This window comes from Brachypodium distachyon, chromosome 3, assembly GCF_000005505.3.
Source record: "Brachypodium distachyon strain Bd21 chromosome 3, Brachypodium_distachyon_v3.0, whole genome shotgun sequence".
NCBI classification, from domain to species: Eukaryota; Viridiplantae; Streptophyta; class Magnoliopsida; order Poales; family Poaceae; genus Brachypodium; species Brachypodium distachyon.
In genome coordinates this window covers 4,737,339-4,757,000 of record NC_016133.3, presented here as the reverse complement: position 1 = coordinate 4,757,000, position 19,662 = coordinate 4,737,339, and the positions used below count along the sequence as shown (strand labels likewise).

The following is a 19,662-nucleotide window of genomic DNA, read 5'->3' as shown; positions in this document are numbered from 1 at the left end:
CGGCTAGTGGTGGAGGCCAGCTCGAGACCATCGCTTGCTAGCTCAGAAGAGTGTGCGCTTCGGACAAGGAAGATGATGCAACTGTTTTCGTCTTGATGAATGGTGCTCCGAACCTAGTCTAAACTGATTGCATGTTGTAATATTGTTGGTTTAATATGTTTAAAATCATGGATGTCCATTTCTTTTCATCTTTTCTATCTACGTGAATTCGGCATAATGCCGGTATTTCTGTAAAAGAAAGGCCCAAAAAATTATATCCATCCGTTTCATATGAAATGACAAAATATTACATGTATATAAACGTTTTTTTATATAAATACATCCATACGTCGAACAGATTTGAATATATGGAACTGAGGGAGCACAAATTACCGTATGGGCAAAGCCACGAAAAAAAGGGTTAAAGGAGAAACGGGGAAGGGAAAGGCAACAAGAGAAAGGAAAAAGGCCGGCAAACGGGCAGGGAAGGTGGTGGGAGGCGCGCGGGCGGGTGGGGGTGGGCGTCGTGGGCGGTGGCAGCACAAACAAGCAAACCTTCCAATTAACTCCTCCCCACCTTCCCATCCTCCTCCTCCTTCCTTCTTCCGGCCTTTCCCCCCTTCACAAATCTCAATTTCGATTCCCGTTTCTACCCTCTCGTGCTCACGGGCGCACGTTCCTGGGTTCCGATCCTGAGGAGGGGGATCCCTTGGCCTGGCTTGCCGGCATGCGGCGGGGCGGCGCGGCGGCGATGGCGGCGCAGGGGGATGGGGACGCGGAGGCGCGGTTCCGCGGGGTGCGGAAGCGGCCATGGGGCCGGTACGCGGCGGAGATCCGCGATCCGGCCAAAAAGGCGCGGGTCTGGCTCGGCACCTTCGATTCCGCCGAGGACGCCGCCCGCGCCTACGACGCCGCTGCGCGCATGCTGCGCGGGCCCAAGGCCCGGACTAACTTCCCCCTCTGCCTCGCGCACCATGGCCAACTACCGGCCAGCTACCCGCCCTACCCCCTCGCGGCCGCCGCCGTCCAGCCGCCGGTCGCCGTGGCGGCAGCCTGGCCGGCCAGCAGCAGCCTCAGCTCCACTGTCGAGTCGTTCGGCGTTCCGCGGGCGCGGCCGGTGCTCCCGCCGCGGCCCCCGCCGCCGCCGATCCTCGACGGCGACTGCCATAGCGACTGCGGCTCCTCGGCCTCGGTGGTGGATGATGATTGCGTGGACGCTGCCGCCTCGCCGTCCTGCCAGCTCCTGCTCCCGTTCGACCTCAACCTGCCCCCAGGCTGCGATGGATTTGCATGTGATGACGACGACGAGCTGAGGCTGACGGCGTTGCGGCTCTGAACTCGAGCCACCGGTGGTCAGAGAAAGAGGAAAAGGAGAAAAATATTTGGTTCTTCCCTTCTCTCGTAGCCGACATGATCCACCTCTATGTTGCTGCTGCTGCTGCTGTTGTTGTTTACATGATCTGATGATGATTAATATGGCCGGATCTACAAACCGGCCTGCTTGCATGCTTGTTGCCGGCGATGGTGATGATTATTGCCAGACTCCCCCGGTAGCTCGCTGCTGTTGTACTGTACTATAGTAGCATTTTACTTGCTTCCTCCTGTGAGGAATCAGACAGCTAAAGTAACTTATTTTCTTCTTTAACTACATGTGCTACCCTTACTCACCTGTTTCGAATCGAGAGCATTGAATTTTTTTCCTGTTCATGAGAATGATCACACGGCGCTTAAATGCCAGAAATATAGAGTTTAAAGTTGATGTGCAAGAGGAATTATCTTGATCTGAATTTCAACCTTGGCACAACATTCAGTCTGAATACTTCCATTATTTCTCAAGCACTGCAAATAGACTAACCCTGGCTATTCTTATCCTAACACTGGCATATGATGTATTTTCATTTGCAGTTTTGGTGCTTAAATCAATTCTTGCATTGTTGTAGTTGCAGATATCTGTCATAGAATAAGAGAGGTTCACTTTGGCTGTTCAAGATGATACCATGATTGTTAGATTCAGAATCAAAACTAAATTTAGGAGCTACTTTGTAATTGCTCAGAATGTGTACACCCTTAGCCATAGTTGATGCATTCGGTGCAATTTCGAAAATCACTGGGATGCATGGTTTGGCATCTGATTTACTCCTGAGCTGAAATCACCAGACATCAGGTCATGACGAAACAAGATGCCAACAGGATTAATTCCTACAACTAGCAAAGTTATGCTAATAGCATCAACTATGATGGAATTACATGAAAGTGAAAGGAATTTGAATATACTCTTCTTTCTCTTGGCAGATTTCTCTGTTTGATGTATGCTAACGAAATTTAGCAAACATTTATTGTTTTTCAGGCTTGCCCACTAAACCTCACATTTCTTGCCACTTGCATATATAGGATGCAGCAATGGTAATCCTACTATGGATCTTTTGTTACATTCATGCGAGATGAGGAATTTGTTGGTAACTAGAAAAGGAAGAAACGTGTATTACACTATTATCATAGAAATATTGTTACTCCATTAAACTGTCTGTTGTACAATATTTCCCGTATGGGATGAATTGCATGACTTTTCAGATGCTAACATTATTTTTCTGACGAACCAATGCTAACGTTATGATACCTGCTGCATAGGTTTTAGTTCATATGTAATATTATTACTCCATGTTCTTGTGAATTGTCCAGTTTACTGGTTTTCCGTCAATCATGGCGAATTGCATGACCTTTCAGATGCTAACGTTATGATACCTGCTGCATAGGTTCTAGTTCATATGTAAAATTACATTTTTATCCAGTCTCAGTATATATGGTGGGATGCTACAACAATGCACTGCATCCTTTCTGTTAGTAACCCCACTGTATTGTTTATCTTAGTAAATGTGTTAGTGTGTTAATTTCGGTGAGATTTGGGTATTCCAAAGTCCTCTACAAAACATGCTCTGAAATTTTTATGGTGGCATCTCTGAACATGTGAGTGGACGTTACCTGAGTCTGGAATTTCGTACTACATGCGTACTACTCTCATAAGCAGCAGTGGACCTTGTCTGACGTATTCAAGCAATTTTGCTTATTACTGAGTGTATACTTCTGGTCTTTTGCTGCTCAGCATTCTTCTATGGTTTCAGATGCTTCTCAAGTGGATTGAAATTCTTTATTATGCTAGTAACTTGAAGTTATTTGCTATCAGTATAGCAATATCATAAGTATCATCTAGTCTTGGCCAGTAAATGGGACTTGTCACATAACATATCTTTTCTTTAAAGTACCGTGTTTTGGAACCATCGGTAAGAAAAAGTATTTCATAATCATGTGAAACACATCATTATATGTGCATCATTTTATATATTTTTATGGTTATATATGGGAAGCTTTATATCTTTTCTGGGTTCCAATGGCAAAAAATAGACATGCACTTATATATTCCTTTCATCATGTTTTGCTACATCCAGCAAGGGATGATGTACCTGACCAAATTGGAGAAAGGTGATGTTTTGAGGCAGCAGCTCTGCGAATTACTCAAGTCTCAAACAGTGCCATCAACAAAATAGTGGAAATCCATTGCAATTTGGAGTGTTCTGTGCCTGGACAGCAGGGAGTGGAACCAACTCAGGTACATGTGGGATGTGGCTGATTTGCGAGTTCTTCTTTTCTAGCTGTCAGCATTTACACTTAAGCTCTATATTCTTAGCTGTGAAAACAGTTCTTTAACATTTTGATGCCATTTAGGTTGAGCAAGTTCAATAAAAATGGAACGTCGTCAGGAATATATTAGCTGGAGATATTGTATTATTGACTTGCCTGTTTTTCTTGCATTTTAGTGCTTGGCTGCGAGGGAGCATCTTAATGTTACCGACATTCTATCAGACACTAGTGACAATGGTAGCAATAAGCCAATAACTATTCCTTACAACCAGATTCAAGTTCGCTAAACTTAATCTGTGAGAACTGGCAAATGCCTTCGGACAAACAATTGCCTAACTTGCAGAATCTCTCCCCTTGAACCATCATAATATTACCTGACAGTGAGGCACTTCTAGTGACACTGGTTAATGGTAGCAGAGACTATTCTTTAAAACCAGATTCAAGTTCATTGAGTTTACTATGAGGATTGGCAAAAATACCTTGCCTAACTTTCCTAACTTTCAGCATCTCTCCTCTCTCTAGACAGGAGCATTGGTAGTGAGGAAAAAGTGGGATCTGCTTTGTCAAAGCATTAGTTGTATTACAAAAACCAGTCATTTGATGCCGATTAATCAAGCACCATATCATTATCAATTTCTCATACTAGTATCTATTTGGTTGTAGATATCCAGAAAATTGCGCAATGTAGAACATCTGGTAGGCAATATCTAAAAGTGGAATGTCATGTTACCATTGATGGGTAGAAGATATTGTTCTCTTGGGACCAGGTGTCTTGAGAAAACACAAAAGATCAGCAATCTCTATATCTGACTCGTTTCAATTTTGGCAGTTCATAGGAGTTGTATATAGTATGTAACTGTTATTTAGATCATCTTGGTGCTTCATGCACATGTAATTCTTATTTAGATCATGCTTGGTGCTTCATGCATATTTTTCGTGTTCAATTGTATGTAAAAGTACCTCACTTCCTTCCATGGTACCTCTTGTTTTCTGTCCCTACGAATACAATTAATCTATCCAGGTGGGTTTACTTCTGTTATTATATGCAAATGTGAATAAGTCATACAAGGTCATGCCATATGGTCCTTCGTTGTATTGTCTTGCCAATACACTGGATTACCTCTTTTGTACTAATTGTTCATATTGAATTTATCTATTCCTTTGCCTGTTATTACAGCATCGTCCCCCTTGTCTTGTACATATTTTTAGTTACGGTAGTTTCTTTACTCATGCAGGTCATTTATCACTCCATCTGATTTCGTTGTTATTCCTCCATTGACAGTGATCGTGCTCAATTATTCTGGATTATGCATATATTGTTTTTGGCCGCACGCAAATATGTGTGGTGTATATATGTTTACATGCGTACTCTTGTTTCTCTCGCGGCATCTACTTTGCCCCTCTCCAATCTTAAACCTCTCGGGGTACGCGATCATTGTTGGTTCACATGCATCTGATTTCTTTATAATTTGATGTACTATTATTGATGGCACTTGTTCCATCAGACCCGACACTGACTGGCCTCTTGTTTTATCTGATAATGCATCATAAGCAGGCTGTGGGGTACTCCGTTCCTAAATACTTGTCGTGGTCCACGACAAGTATTTAGGAACGGATGGTGAGAACGGAGAAAGTATTTAGGAACGGATGGTAAGAACGGAGGGTGTATGTTTTAGCACTGCTAATACATAGTGTTTTTCTTGTATATTTGATCTATTGTATTGTTAACTATGGGTAATGGCTATTTTGGATGCGCCTTTCATGTTTGTCGCGAAAGGATGCCACGAATTTTGTGCGCACAATAGCACCCTTTCCATGATAACACGGATGCTCGTACAGGGCACTAATGGCTTATTAGTGAATGTATCATCATCTGATCGCAGCATCTGCTCCGACATCTCTGCCATTAATCTACGATGATGATCTGGTGATTAGATCTTTCCTCATGACTAAACTATTTTCTCTTCTCTTCTGTTTCAGCTGCTCCAGATCTTGCGCGTCGCATGTCCACTGACCAGCAAGCAGGGGCAAGCTTCTCCCATGTGCCTGGTGCCGTGCCGGTGGCTCCTACAACTCTGTGCTATTCTGCTGATGACGACGACGGCCCTGATGGACGGACGTCTCAGTGCAATAAAGCTTCGGGAGTCATTCATGGCGCCATTTCCAGTTCTTGTATCCGAGCCACCGGGTGGCCAACGCGGTGCGGACGTCCGCTTGCTTCTCCTGGCAATCCGTGGTGGGTGCCTTTCCAATTGCGTTTTCTATTAATGCATCAGCTGTTGATGAATTGTGAGCCAGCTATAATAGGATGGTCTCTGTACGCTGCACCGGTCCAGCTTGCGATGCTGAAAAGGGTACGCCTTGTTGCTTACTTTCTAAGCTGTACAGGAGTTTGTTGATGATTTGTTTACATATCTATTTTTCTAGTTACCAATACTATCAATTAGGCGATACGAAAATGCTGAAAGCGCTACCAAAGAGTACGCAAGATTGCTTGATGCGCGTTTCTAAAAGAATTTCATGTCCAAGTTGAGTTATGTTGACAAAGCTCTGATCTATATCTAACTACTGTCCTCATCCGGCCACTGCCTACTCTTACCTAGGTTCGTTTAGTAGGTTTGATTGAATAGTCGGTTCCATCTGACTCAAGTTCTTGCTGTTATCTACAGCGCACACTGTTCAGAAGATAGAGAAGGCACAACAAGCTCGGTTGAACTCTGTTAGCGAGTCTACTCAATAGATGCAACCAGAAGCTGGTCATGCAATGTACTCAACAGAGATACGATACTACTAAAGTTACATCAGTACTCCCTCCGTCACTAAATACTTGTCCTGGTTTTATCCGTCACTAAATACTTGTCCTGGTTTTAGTGAAAAAATCACGACAAGTATTTAGGAAATACATTTTAATCCTGCGCAATGGTGTTTGACCAGGTCAACCTTTGAGAGATGATGGCAGTGGCGACTTATCGAGAGAACAATTTAAGAAACGGCGGGGCTTTGCAACAACCACCGTCCTCCTGTCCTCTCCTCGGTAGGTGAGAGTTTTTAAGCACTCTCTCCCTCCCAGCTGTTCCTTCGTCCCATTCTCCTTCCTTTCCAGTCCCCTCCATAAAAAGCACAGCACATTCCAACTGACACCTTGCTCCCTCCCGTTCCGTTCCGTTCCGTTCCGTTCCGTCTGCCTCACAGCTGTTGCCCTGTACGTCTTCCTTTCTGTTGTGTGCTCCCCTTTATTTAGGACTCTGTCAGTTCCTGGCTTCTGAAGCCCCAATCATAAGAACAATCCTGCCCTGCCCTGCCCTGCGCATCCGCGTCCGTCGCTCCTGCTTGATTGCTGCTTCTTCTCTCTTCTGTCCTCTTGCGATCAAAGGGGAAGAGCGAAGGAACGAGGAAGGGATTCGACGGAGAAGGATAAGGAAGAGATCAGCCAAGACCAGCTCGCCGTCCTCTCCGATCAGTTCTTCATCAAGCAGCATCAACAACGATGGCCGTGAGTATTTATCTATCTATCTATTTATCTACGTTTACATGTCTGATGTCCCCTTTCCCTTGTGGTTAATCATCGGCAATTCTGCATACCTGAATGCCCGGCTTATTCACTGATCATGTGGTGACTGTTAGTTTTCTGCCGATAGTTGCTGCATTTGTGTCATCTTTCTCCTCCTTCTTTCGTTACCACTCTACGTGCGTTCTGCGTGGACTTGTGGCGTAGAATCGCCCAACCCATGATGGACCGTGGTTCACTTTAGATGAAAAAATTTCATGGGCGGCACTCCCCCATGTGCGGGAGCTGCAAGTTGGCAACATGCGTCGGGTGACTTGTGTTAAGTTAGGCAGCGGCAGACAGGAGTTAGGCTCACGGATCTGGACCATGATCCCAATGCGCCGCGCCGGCCGGAGAACCCAAGATCCGGCGGCACATGGCAGTCATGCTCCCTTCTCGTCATTTCACCGGTCACGCTCCCAACCTTAAGAAGAAGATAATGCCATCTGTCTCCAATCTTATCTCTTGGCATGACCAGAACCAGAAGATGAAAAGAAATCATCGGAAACGACACCAGCGCTTTGCGTGCTATGGACGGCAATTTAGACGTCAAGGCAACTCGTCGTTGCGTATCATTACTACTGTACAATGCATGCATCTGCCCAAATGCAGAGCTGTGTGCCTCAGCTGTCACAGACGTGGACATATCTGTATCTGTATCGTGACAGTTGACGCGAGCATGCATGGCACTACTACTCCTCTCTTTTTCTTCCTTTTGCGAGGACGCGTCACGCGTATGCTTGCTAGGTGGTTGGAATTAGCTGGGGAGCTTTGCTGCGTTGTCAAATTTCTTGTCAGTTACAGCTTGAACTTAAGATTAACCCTGTAATAAGACTCTGAACGTTTGATTAAAGATTGGTGTTAATGCGGGGTGCAGGGGAAAGCGGTGGTGCCCAAGTTCGGGTCGTGGGACGCGGAGAACATCGGCTACACCGTCTTCTTCGAGAAGGTGCGGGAGAACAAGACGGCGCCCGTGCCAGCAGCGGCGGCGGCACCCAAGGCGGCCGCGGGGGACGACTACGAGTTCGACCCCTACGAGCACTACGAGACCCTGAGCAGCCGGACCGCGCCTTCACGCCCCGCCAGCTCGCACGGCCACGGCCCTGCCCCGGCGCCGCCGCCGCACCGGCACTACTACCCCGCCGCTCAGCCGCCGCCGCATCACGGCGGGCCGTACCACCGCCGGACCGGGAGCAATGGCAGCAGCGTGGCGGCGTCCGAGTCCGCCAGCAGCCGCGGCGGCAGCAAGTTCTCCCCGCCCAGGCCCTACCAGACACGCTACGGCAACAACCACCAGGCCCAGGCCCAGGCCCGGCACCAGTACCCAGCCCAGCACGCCGCACCGAGGGTCCCCGCCGCTGGGCCCTCGCCGCCGCGCTACGCGCCGCCGGCCCCGGCGAATGAGCGGCGCCACGGGCAAGGCGCGCAGCAGGGTCGTGCCAACAACAACAACAAGGCGCCGTCGGCGGTGCCCAAGTTCGGGGTGTGGGACGACGAGAAGAACGCGGCGGCGGGCGCGCAGGGGTACACGGTGCAGTTCGAGAAAGTGAAGCGGCACCGGGCGGAGGTCGCCACGAAGGCCGCCGCGGTGCCGGACGTTTTGCCGCGGCGGTTCTCGCCGGAGCGGCCAGCGGCGTCGCACCGGCAGCAGCACCACCCTCGGAGGAAGGCCAAGACGTCCTTCCTGTCAAAGGTACATCAAGCGTATTTGCCGTTACAGTAAAACAATTTGACCTGTTCTTTTCCTTACAAGAAAATAAATAAATCGATCTGTTCTATTCTGTTCTGTGCAGGTTTACGGGTGTCTGTTCCCGGTGGTCAGACACTGATGCAGCGGCTGTTCCTGGATCTGAGCCCGGCCTTAATTTCTGCTACTTTGATCGTATTCCTATTTTTCCGATGGGAACTGTGTACTGTACAGTACTATTTCATTTGTTCATTCGTTGTTCACCGTATACTACCCGTGTTTATCAATCACGGGCGACATATTTGGCGTATCTCAGTGTTTTTTTACCTATGCAGCAGAGTACATTTTGACGTGCCTGATCTTCTTTGTGCCTTTCAGCAGTTAACCTACATGGTAAGGACATTTTTGTAGGAAAAGAAAAAACTATGACTGCACAGTGGAGCGAACACAATTGCACAAGATTCTTGATAAAAACAAAATGTGTAACAAGATCCCTTGGAAGTCCGTTCAGTCATGTCCTTCGCATGTTTGTGTCATTCCAAACCTCTGCCCACAAAAATACAAAAAGCAAAGACTAACATGACTAACTTCAAAACCTAAACATGTTGAGTGCATGGGGGGACATGTTCTTTACAAAACTTGGGTTCTCCAAAATGATGACTGAAATTGTAAGAAAGAAGATTCCAGTGAACCCAAATAAATCTAAAAAAATTAGGTTCGGTCTTCGGTCACCCAAAACACCCATGTTCTACTCCATGTTGTCAAAATGAGGAGCTCGCCGTCCGCAAACCGCCAAAGAAACTAGGGACGTGGCACGCCATCCACCATGGGAACGTTGGCAGGATCTATCTTGTCGTTTGTCGTTGCCCAAAGGACACCGGGGTATCGTTGAGGCTGGAATGGGATTGGAGAGAATTTAGGTTGTACCTCGAGGGATCGTGCGGGTGCGGTCATGAGGGACGAAGTGAGATCTTGATGTGGTCCGGACGTGCAGCCATGCGTGACACGAGGAGTCGAGAATGAGTTTGCGGCTGGGGGTGGGCATTGGGAGTGCCAGGATTGGGACTTGGGACTATAGGCATGCGGGAGTAAATTGGGTCCTGCAAGTTAGGTCTCTCCTAATGTTTCTTCATGGCACATCAGTTTTTCCCCATGTGGCACAAACTTAACGAGGAGAGAGCATGATGGCATCTCTTAGGTAGATAGCATATTGCACATAAACCAACAAAAAATCATCTCTGCCACAAACATATACAATAGTAATTATTTTGGATAACATTAAGAGACAATGCATTGTGAAAAGCCTTAAATGAGCCGGCTAGGTTTATTGTTTCTTTAGATATTTTGGGTAATACGGGGGTTTCAGGTTCTGAATGTTGATGACTGAACTTGCACTCGATGATCCAAATAAATGGAAAATTTGACTGAAGTCACTGAACTGAAACCGGATAACCGGCTAGACTATCAATTCGGTCAATTCAGGGGGGATTTGTTCGATCGGTCTTGTTTTGGGTTGGGTTTTCAGGTTTAAAATGGCCACCCCGAAGCGAGTCATCAAACAAAATTGAGCCTTGTTTCCTGGTCTCTGCTTATGGTTCTTCTCCATAAGAAACCGCTCTGGTTGGGTTTTTCTCCGGAAGCAACCCTATCAATCTCACGTCTTGATGATCGATCTGTGGCAATGGGCAAATATTTCAGTGAGATTTTCTGTTAGTTTGGCTGTGCAACATGGTGTCCCAGTTACTCACCCAAAAAACATGAGTCAACAGCCTATTTAGACCTTCTTTGAGCGGATATATGCCCCACAATTGTCTGTTCATTACCCGCAAAACAAAAAATCTGTTCATTTTCTTGAGAATATGGACGTTCAAATTATTCATGGGTCTAATCTCCAAGGAAGCCCACGTAGGCCCATCAAGCAAACCAACCTCGTCAACACGTTATACCATTTTTTTTCCTCCAGGATACTTGTAGGCCCAGGTAGGCTAAAACAAAAAGAGCTTGGGCTTTCTCCAGCATGAGCCGTATCCAACGTGTCATACAATTTTCTTTCCAGGAAACTCGTTACACCAAACTAGAACAAAATTACATTACAACTCGCAAAAAAAAATCAGTAGCTTTCTCTTAGTTTGAGATTCTTTTGCGTTAAAATCAGTTAGTAGCATGCCACAATTTTTTTTTGGGAAATACAAGTACAATTTTTTTTTGTAGAAAAAACTCTCCCCAAATCTTGCACTTCATTCTATTGTTGCGAAAAACATGTTTTTCTTCCTCTAATTGAATCTTTAACCTGCGAATGTCCGTGCAAAGGAGTATCCCAATCGTTCATGGGCGCCTAGTGCTGGCGGAGAGCATGTGGAGCGGTGTGTCTGATGAATCGCTTGTATCCGGTCGTTTTTTGGATTTTCGACGAATCCCTTGCGATCCGGTGAACTTTCGTGTTTACTGGTTAATGGTTCTCATCTTTGGGATGGTTACTGCTATGATGCGTTGCTCCTCTGTGTTTTTGCACAACGACTTCCCCACTATCAACTACGACAAACTCTTGTTTGGCAAACGTTGCTCCTCTATGGACTTAGCACAACGACTTCCCCACTATCAACTACAACAAACTCTTCTTTGGCAAACTTTGCCCAGCTCCGGAATGGAGAGGTGAGGACGGTGCCTTGTTTTCGGCTTGTTTCAATGCTCGTTGTTTCTTCACGTCAGTCAATTTAGGACGGAGGGAGTACTTATAATTTTTAGGACTTTCGTGACTGGTTATATTACCGTTGATGATTATTAATAAATTGGTGGATCTTTTCGAGAGAGAAAAAAGAGATTCATCACGAGACATTCTTGAATCCCCATTGCCGCGAAATGGGAACTTGATCGCACTAACATTAAATCGCTGGGACTGATTCTGGACACGTGACGCGTTGGATATTTGAAGGCAATTTCTTTTTAATTACTCCACAAATGAATATCAATGGATAAATGTTTGGGGGCCAGTTCCATCGGCAGTTGATCGATTCACAGGACGCCTTGCTGGTAGCAGAGGTCGAGCGTGTGGTTGGCCATGATCCGGTTCACCTTCTGCGTCGGGTGGAACGCGTCCCAGAAGAGGAACTTGTCGGCGTCCTCGCACGTCATCGGCGCCTCGTCGTTGCACATGAACCCCATCTCGAACCTCCCCGTCGCACAGCACCCTTCCTCCACGTTCTCCAGCCCTGCCATATATACACCCATATTCTCATCTCACCCAGTAATTTTGAGCAAAAACAGCGCAAAGATCCACATTCATGCATGTAAAAAGAACTCACCGAACTTGGCAGGGTTGGTGACGAGATCGACCATGGTGTCATAGACGGGAACATAAACGAGCATAAACCCCGGGAGCTCGTCCCTGAGCCCACGCAGCATGGCCTCGATCTTAACATTATACTCCCTGGCCACACGGTTATACTCCTCGATGCAGCCGCCGCCGTGGACGGCGTTGGTGGTGCGCTCCAGCGGGAGGCAGCCGATGGCGGAGAGCCCGGCGAAGGTGACCCGGCGCGCGCCGAGCGCGTGGATCCCGGCCAGGAACCGGCGCGCGCCGGCCACCAGGAAGTCGGAGAACTCGGCCACGGTGAACTCCGCGAACCGGCCCGTGGCCAGCATGTAGTAGTTCTCGAGGAAGTCGTTGGTGCCGATGCTCACGACGTGGAGCGCGCCCCGGACGATGGCACGGGCGCGCGCGGCGCCGGCGTAGGCGCGCAGCCGGGCCTGGTACTCCTTGTAGTACTCCACCTCCTTCCACAGCGGGATCACTGACTAGTGGGACATGTTTGTCAGTGCCACAAAAAAGAGCAAGTCAAGAGCATAACGGTGGCCGGTGGCCTCTCGAAATGAATATGGCGGAGGAATCTAAATGTGGTGGCCTCACCGACGTGAGGAATTAGGTGTGGAGAGCGTTAATGCATGACATGCAAGAATGGAGGGTTGGTCCTAGCTTCGACTTTATTTCAACTAATTGCATTATAATTGGGGAATCACACAATTGACAGCTGAAAGATACAGTCCCTCCTTTGCAGCACTCCTATTATGGTCAGAATTAATGGTAGTACTCCGTAACGAATTTACTGAAAGTGTACCCCTGGAACGGGCCCGAAGACGAGTATGTAGGACAAATGCAAAAGCAAGAACAAATGTAGTACTCGATCCTCTTAGGAAGGGGGAAAAATGTGGCTTCATATTCCGGTCAAAATTAAGTGCCGGTCAGGCCCTTTACAGGTGCAGTTTGTTGCATGTTTCCGTGCAAGTGATTTTGTGAAATTCGATCCCAATTCTATCTTTCTTTTTCTAGCGTCCAAATTCGATCTACCGTGCGTGCCTGCTCTGCATGCATGTACACCGGCGCGACGCCATGGCAGGTCCATTGCCGGGAAGCTGGGTCCTCTGAGTCTCTGACGTACAGCCGGAGTACTTCCCTAAAAAAAACAAAGAAAGACAGGCGGCCGGTGCTACTGTCGTTGTCGATGCGCGGGCAAAACAGGAAACCATGCCGAGCGGTTCTCCGGCAATTAACCACCTCGATCGGAGAAACCTTAGAGTATATGTCTAGAAGTCTGTAGCATCCATCACGATTAACTAACTCCAGCTAGCCCAGTTAATGCTAGCACCGGTGGTTGAACGACGAACAAGAACACACGCACCCCAAACGTCCAGAATTTAAACGTCGTAAAAGCAGCAATGAAATCTGCTCAGAGCAGGAGAACCACCTTCCCCAGATCCTTAAACCTCTCTGAAATGACAAGCGTACGCTACGCGTACTGTACTACGCTAGCTACAGTGAGTGTGGCCCCTACAAAGCCAGGCTTTGATTTCGTCTGTGCCTCTTCACCAACCTCCGTGCAGCCCACAGCAATGATCCCCTGCTAAGTACGTGATCTCCGTCCATTAACGCCAAAGCGCAGGTGTACGTGTGGGAAGGTGGAGCCAAGCGAATTAACGGTAGGATTTGGATTGGGTTGGGGTTCAGGACAGCAGTGCAGTACGTGAGCTTACCAGGACGCCGGCGGTGGCGTTGTCGACGCCGGTGCCGGCGGAGGCGAAGCAGACGCCGCGGGCGAAGTCGGCGATGCCGTGGGCCGGGTCGAGGTAGGCCGGGACGAGCGGGGGAAGGCCCAGGGCCTCGGAGATGAAGTCGGGGGGCAGGCGGCCGTTGCCGAAGCGGCCTGTGGCGCGCGGCCCGCCGGGCATGTCGCGGCCGTAGGGCGGGAAGTCGGACCGCAGCGTCGTGCCGATCTGGTTGTTGTTGCCCGTGTCCACCGTCGAGTCCCCGAACACGATCACCGCACGCACCCGCGGCTCTTCCGCTGTTGCGCTGCCGCTGCTACTACCCTTGGGAACGCACATCAGCGTTATTGTTGTTACAAGCAGCAGCTGCAGCAGCGGCGCCGCAGTGTGGACGTGGGAATGGCCGGACGCCATGGGAGGGGAGCTCGAGCTCGGCGGCGAGCGCCGGCCGACTGGTGGTTTATGCGGTGTAGTAATAAGGGAGAGTGATGGGCCGGGGCGCGAGAAGCTGCGAATCGTTGTGGTAATAAATAGAGGAGATGTGATGCGAGTGAGATGGGGTACAGCGTGGCATGCATGCAAGGTCAGCAGCTTCTTTGCTCGCTTCGCTTCGCTTGCAGATTGAATTTTGAAATTTAGAATTGGGCAGCCTATGATACAGCCATACAGGGAGTACTAGTACTCGATGACATGCGTCAACTCTCTACTACCTTCTCATTCACCGAACCATAGGACTTCTTCGCCTTCGGCATTACGGAGAAACAGGTCGAGCCCGTAAGATTTGAAAGTGTAAATAGATGGTTGGACTATCGCCTCAGAGCATCTCCGGCCGTGACCTGTGTCCGGCCTGCCACTTTTTACGGCCGTATGAGGGGACGCCGGCCTAAAACTCCGCCGTGACCCAGCATGACCCCAATACCAACGCAAAACTACATTCTCCTAATTTATAATCCCTTTTCTCCTCTCTAGAATATACTTAGCTAACCCCATGTGTCGGAGGGAGATCCGGTCATGCTCTCACATGACTTAACGTACGTCTGAGGAGCCACTTCCCCATCCATCTTCTTTCAGCTTCACGAATCAATGACGGTGATCCCCATCACCATCTCACCTCCGTTTCGAGTTTCGAATCGATCAAGGAGGTGTACTGCAAGTTCCTGCAGTTTAGTCCTTGATTTGTTTTAGATTTTTTTGTAAGTTTGAGTAATATCTGTAGATACTTTTATAGTTAGTGTTGTGTTGGCCGAATTTGGCGGTGTATTAGTGAAAATGTGGTAGTGTGAGAATGGAAAGTTGCTTAGTCGGAAGCTCAATGCCAGATATTTGTAAGCTTTTTCGTAAATAGTTGAACTCATCTGTTTCCACCATATAAATCTTCCGATCTAGTGACGCGGCCGGGCGGGGGAGGTAATCAGGGAAAGGGATCAAAGACTTTTCATAGGTAGCGGGAAGGAACCGGAGCAGGGTGAATCCAGGATAAACAACTGTTGATGTCAAGAGCTTAATTGCACTGGTTTGTAACTATTTTGGATGGTGCCAATTTCAATTTTGTGCTATAGTTATAAGGTTTTATCGAAAATCATTGGTGTCAACTGACACCAGTGAAATGATCTAGCTCCCCCGTGAATCGGCGTCTGAAAGCATCTCCGGCGGAGCGAGCGTGATTTATGTGAAATCGAACTTCCGAGCGTAGCGTCATCACAGGAAGACGTGGAGCGTGGCGTTCATCTTGGCGTCGGCCAGGGCGCGGTGGAGGCGCTCCGTGGGGTGGATAGCGTCCTAGAAGGCGAACTTCCCCGCGTCGGCCATCGTTGAAGCCCACGGCGACGTCATCGTAGGCCCACGAGGGCGCTCTCCATGGGGAGGCAGCCCATGGGCGGGAGCCCGTTAAGGTCCAGCTTGCGCGCCCCGAGCGCGTGCAGCGCGCGCACGAACGACCCCGGCGCGCCCAGCAGGTAGTCCCGGCCGTACGCCGCCGCTGTCGGGTACTGGGAGGCGCGGCCCTGCGGCACGGCGTAGTAGTTCTCCAGGAAGTCGTTGGTGCCCATGCTCACCACGTACAGCGCCTCCGCGAGCGTCTGTGCCGCCTTCTCCTCTCCCTGGAAGCCCCTGAGCCTGGCCGCGTATTCCTTGAAGTAGTCCAGCTCCTCCCAGATCGTCAGGACGGACTGCAAATTCAGGAACTTGTAATTCATGTGATAAGCCAAGGGAGTGTGAAACCCAGGTTTCTAAAACTCAAATTACATCTTTCTAACACCTTATATCACAAAAATAATACAAAGTTTTTATTACAAACAAGTATTTCGAAAATTTCAAAAAAGTCATTTTCAATTTTACATTTCAGCCCTTGGACAATTTCTTAGCAGCAAAGAAATCTTTTTGTGGGCCCAAGTGTATGAATGCCATTTGGCACATTCTAGCACACACCTGTGCACCATGCATCCATTTTTTCCAACACCTGTCATCATGGTACACAGTACAATACCTCCTATAAATAGGGAGTACTTTTTTTTTTCTCCTGTGACCTTTTCACCACCTTTCCACCGAACACTTTCCTTCACCTGGCTCCATTGCTGCTGCTTGCTGTTGTGTGCTGCTGCTTCTTCCTGTTGTGTGCTACTGTTGTGTATTGAAGGTAAAATATAATGTCACTTTAATTTGCCTTTGCATGCTCTTGAATGAAATTGCTGGCACATTACTGTGGATTAAAATGCATGTCTGAGTAGCACATTAAGTGATTAGGAGTAAAACACAATGCTTAAGAGAAAAATAATACCCTCACCCTGCTACTGTTTAGAACTAGATCACATAATCACTTTGCTAGATTAATCACTATTTTGTTTGCTCTTGTGTGCATCTGCTTGTTCAGTAGAATTTAGCACTTAGATACATGGCAGTACATTGTTAGGATATATTTTACCCTAGTTTATCAGCATCTTTTTGTTCTCATGCACATGGTGTTGAGTTACTAAATCAAATCCTCTGCATGTTAACAAGTATTATCTTTTTCAAAAACGAACAGAACATAGTCAGCTCAAGTAAATCAAGCAACACTCACATATTAATTTTCCTTAATTGACCACCTAATACTACAAGCAACCACGAAGAGTAGAACTTGCTGTCAAGGAGAGAGAGGGACTTAACTTGTCTGTTAGGGGAACTTAGCAGTAGGCCGCGCACGCCGGACTGCCCGGTCCCAACGCCGGCGAGCTGGGGAGGAGGAAGTGTAGCCCCAGCTTCCCCGTCGCCGGTGACGGCGCCTTGACGCCATCGCACCTCCTTGTTGGTATTGTAGCTCAGCGTGTAGACGACCAGTAGGTGGAGGAGCACCGTAGTAGCAGGGAGACGACGTGGTGGACCTCGCCGGAGCCGAGGTAGACGGCGCCGGCCATGGCAGCCCAAGAACTAGGTTTACAAATTTGGGACGAGTAGATGTTGATTGGTAGAAATTAAGTTGGGGATCTAGTAGAGGAAGGAGAGAGGAACCCGGAGCTGGCCTCGTAGTCGCCAGACATGGCCGGAGCAGGGAGATCGAGCTGGTGGCGGCATACTGCGCTCGCTCGGGAGAGAACGGGGAAAGAGAGGCAGGGAACAAGAGAAAAAAAGGAGGAGGAGGAGAATAGATGCAGTCGGTGAAGTTTGTCTGCGCAGTGCTTTATTTTTTTTTATTTTTTTTCTTTTGTCTTCACAAATCGATGACACGCTGGGTGGATTAGTACTACTTGCTGCTGGTTTCTGCTACACACACACATACACACATGTTTATTCCTCTCATTTGTTTGGCTTAGATATAGAATAGGAAAACTAGTGTAAGTTGTTGCACGTATGCTTTTTATTTTTATTTTCCCTTATTACTTTGTTGGTTAGAAACTTTTGTTAAACATGTGTATGAATTAAATATTAGGAGTTGACTCCAGACAAGTAGGATACCCGGACGGTATTTTTGAGTTGACCGGAGCGGTACCAGGCAAGTCGCATCTCTTGAACATGTCTTCGAACATGATTTATGAAACTCGGCTTATTTCGAAATTCTTGCATGCCACCCAAAAATAAGATTTATAAATAAATATGTAAGTGGATCCGGTGTATCCACTAGTATGGTCAGTACTAGGTGGGCCGACCCGGACAGGGTTACGGCTTAAGTGTAATTCGGTGGGTAGGGAGCCCAGGGTTCGGAGCAACCCGGATAGGGTTGGCGGAAAGTCAGAGCTCTTCTACATAGGGAAACCATATAAGGACAAACCAACTGGCGATTACATCAAAAGCGACGCAGACCGTACTGACCATAGACCTGGAATGGGACAGGCTGAGCCGAACCACGCCAAGTAGCTGCCTCTGCCCGGGTGAGAAGTTGACTGTATCCAGGTAGGTGCAGACACCCTAGGGCGGGACCTACCGGTCAGGGGTCTCGACCCGCGGGCCTACGTAAGGCAAGGTGGCGAAACAGAGGTAGTGTACGGGCTGGTTCTGGTTCTGGTTCCTTGGTCTAGTCGTGTGCATATGATTAGTGCGCCGACGAGGATTGACCAAGTGATGCTATGGGAAAAGCAGTACACCTCTGATCAGAGTTAGATGTGATATCACTCCTAACTTCCGGGTTTGGAAGTGCGTCGTGTGGGTTTTCCTCTAACACAGGATGTAGGATCCCATGTCGATCTGCCGCCAGTAGATTTTTCAAATAAAATATGGTTTTCAACTTATTTTCGAATATAATTTCTGAAAACACTAAAAGAAATAACTTATTTTCGAATATAATTATTTTTGGTCTGACGGCTTGATGGTCGTCAAGGTTAGCTCATGCATAATGATTTCCGGCGACTTGCGGAGTACGCAGCCTCGCTTCATATGTTGTTTTCAGAACCAATGATCATGGTGAGCCCCGACGAGGTAGAGGCCGGTACTTATGATGAGTCCGGTCCTTACTATGAATATGCTGAAGTGGAGTATGAGTATGAGGATGCCGCTGGCGAAGATGATGCTGCGTAGACCACCAGAAGGATAGTTCAAGATGGCCTAATAATGTCTAGATTAGAGGCACCTCTTGCCGTAGTGAGACTTGGAGACATTTTGAGTGTCCTTGTAATAAGACACCGTCTGCGAACGGTAAAGGTTTCTATTGTACATGCTGCTGTTTTTCTCAAGTTAATCTTGGCGCAACTCTATACGTGACGATTCTTCCGTTACGCTGACGTTGTCAGAGGTAACGGGACGTCACAGGGAGAGAGATCAAATGCATGTGCTTACGAAGAGATCGGAGGTGGAATTGTCGTAGCCGGCGCCGGCGGCGAGGTTGCTGATGTCGGCGTTCGGGTCGAGGTAGGGTGGCATGAGCGGCGGTAGGCCGAACGTCTCGGAGATGAAGTCCACGGCGAGGCGGCCGTTGGAGAAACGGCCCGTGGGTGTGGGGTGATCAGTATCGTCGCTCTTGCTCTTGCCGAGGTGGAGGTCGCGGCCGTACGGGACGAAGTCGCTCCGGACGACCGTGGAGATGAAGTTGTTGTTGCCCGTGTCGACCGTGGAGTCGCCGAACACGAAGAGAGCCGGGACCTTGGCTGCCGCCGGCTCGCCGGAGAGGATGCACAGATGGAGGAGTAGGATTGGTACGTAATGACGCAGCAAAGACATGTTTTTGTCTCAGACTGATCCTTTTGCGTACGTGAGATGTTCTTCACTGGACAGGCCGCGTCGATTGCTGGTTTTCATTGCTGGCCATTTGTGCCTTTCCGGGAGTTGGCAAGCTACTGGAGACCGATAGGTCCTGAGACTAGAGTCA

At 48.3% G+C, this 19,662-nt stretch overlaps 4 protein-coding genes across 7 annotated transcripts; 2 read left to right on the top strand and 2 right to left on the bottom strand.

Annotated features, from left to right (window-relative positions):
- The first annotated feature begins 462 nt into the window (after positions 1 to 462).
- On the top strand, positions 463 to 1,686 carry LOC100839826 (ethylene-responsive transcription factor 3). Its single transcript, XM_010235646.3, has one exon. The coding sequence runs from the start codon at positions 707 to 709 to the stop codon at positions 1,313 to 1,315; it is 609 nt and encodes a 202-aa protein (XP_010233948.1). The 5' UTR covers positions 463 to 706; the 3' UTR covers positions 1,316 to 1,686.
- A 208-nt stretch (positions 1,687 to 1,894) lies between these two features.
- Positions 1,895 to 9,205, top strand: LOC100842866 (translation initiation factor IF-2). Of its 4 annotated transcripts, none has more exons than XM_024461826.1 (4): positions 1,895 to 3,583; positions 5,596 to 7,108; positions 8,040 to 8,855; positions 8,956 to 9,199. In XM_024461826.1, exons 2-4 carry the CDS (start codon positions 7,103 to 7,105, stop codon positions 8,989 to 8,991), a joined length of 858 nt encoding a protein of 285 aa, XP_024317594.1. In that variant the 5' UTR covers positions 1,895 to 3,583; positions 5,596 to 7,102; the 3' UTR covers positions 8,992 to 9,199. The 4 variants fall into 4 exon arrangements, with proteins under 4 accessions (XP_024317594.1, XP_024317592.1, XP_003571047.1 ...); XM_024461824.1 differs by having other exon boundaries at positions 1,895 to 5,969; positions 6,285 to 7,108; XM_003570999.4 differs by having other exon boundaries at positions 1,895 to 6,419; positions 6,550 to 7,108.
- A 2,482-nt stretch (positions 9,206 to 11,687) lies between these two features.
- LOC100842558 (GDSL esterase/lipase At4g26790) lies at positions 11,688 to 14,497 on the bottom strand. The gene is made up of 3 exons (XM_003570998.4): positions 13,878 to 14,497; positions 12,152 to 12,644; positions 11,688 to 12,058 (listed from the first exon to the last, which is right to left on the bottom strand). The coding sequence occupies exons 1-3, from the start codon at positions 14,301 to 14,303 to the stop codon at positions 11,862 to 11,864; spliced, it is 1,116 nt and encodes a 371-aa protein (XP_003571046.1). The 5' UTR covers positions 14,304 to 14,497; the 3' UTR covers positions 11,688 to 11,861.
- Positions 14,498 to 15,384: 887 nt separating this feature from the next.
- On the bottom strand, positions 15,385 to 19,560 carry LOC100842245 (GDSL esterase/lipase At2g04570-like). Its single transcript, XM_024461615.1, has 2 exons — positions 19,134 to 19,560; positions 15,385 to 16,057 (listed from the first exon to the last, which is right to left on the bottom strand). Exons 1-2 carry the CDS (start codon positions 19,512 to 19,514, stop codon positions 15,719 to 15,721), a joined length of 720 nt encoding a protein of 239 aa, XP_024317383.1. The 5' UTR covers positions 19,515 to 19,560; the 3' UTR covers positions 15,385 to 15,718.
- Between the last annotated feature and the right edge of the window lie 102 nt (positions 19,561 to 19,662).

Bases quoted from the DNA above. Each gene is read 5' to 3' on its own strand.
- LOC100842866 (XM_010235645.3), top strand. From the start codon at position 7,539: ATGGCAGTCATGCTCCCTTCTCGTCATTTCACCGGTCACGCTCCCAAC. The intron at 7,956-8,039 runs GTCAGTTACAGC...TGCGGGGTGCAG, and splicing joins GCTGCGTTGTCAAATTTCTT to GGGAAAGCGGTGGTGCCCAA. The intron at 8,856-8,955 runs GTACATCAAGCG...TGTTCTGTGCAG, and splicing joins AGACGTCCTTCCTGTCAAAG to GTTTACGGGTGTCTGTTCCC.
- LOC100842245 (XM_024461615.1), bottom strand. From the start codon at position 19,514: ATGTCTTTGCTGCGTCATTACGTACCAATCCTACTCCTCCATCTGTGC. The intron at 16,058-19,133 runs GTAAGCACATGC...CTGAATTTGCAG, and splicing joins ATTCCACCTCCGATCTCTTC to TCCGTCCTGACGATCTGGGA.
- LOC100842558 (XM_003570998.4), bottom strand. From the start codon at position 14,303: ATGGCGTCCGGCCATTCCCACGTCCACACTGCGGCGCCGCTGCTGCAG. The intron at 12,645-13,877 runs GTAAGCTCACGT...ATGTCCCACTAG, and splicing joins ACGCCACCGCCGGCGTCCTG to TCAGTGATCCCGCTGTGGAA. The intron at 12,059-12,151 runs GTGAGTTCTTTT...TATATATGGCAG, and splicing joins CACCAACCCTGCCAAGTTCG to GGCTGGAGAACGTGGAGGAA.
- LOC100839826 (XM_010235646.3), top strand. From the start codon at position 707: ATGCGGCGGGGCGGCGCGGCGGCGATGGCGGCGCAGGGGGATGGGGAC.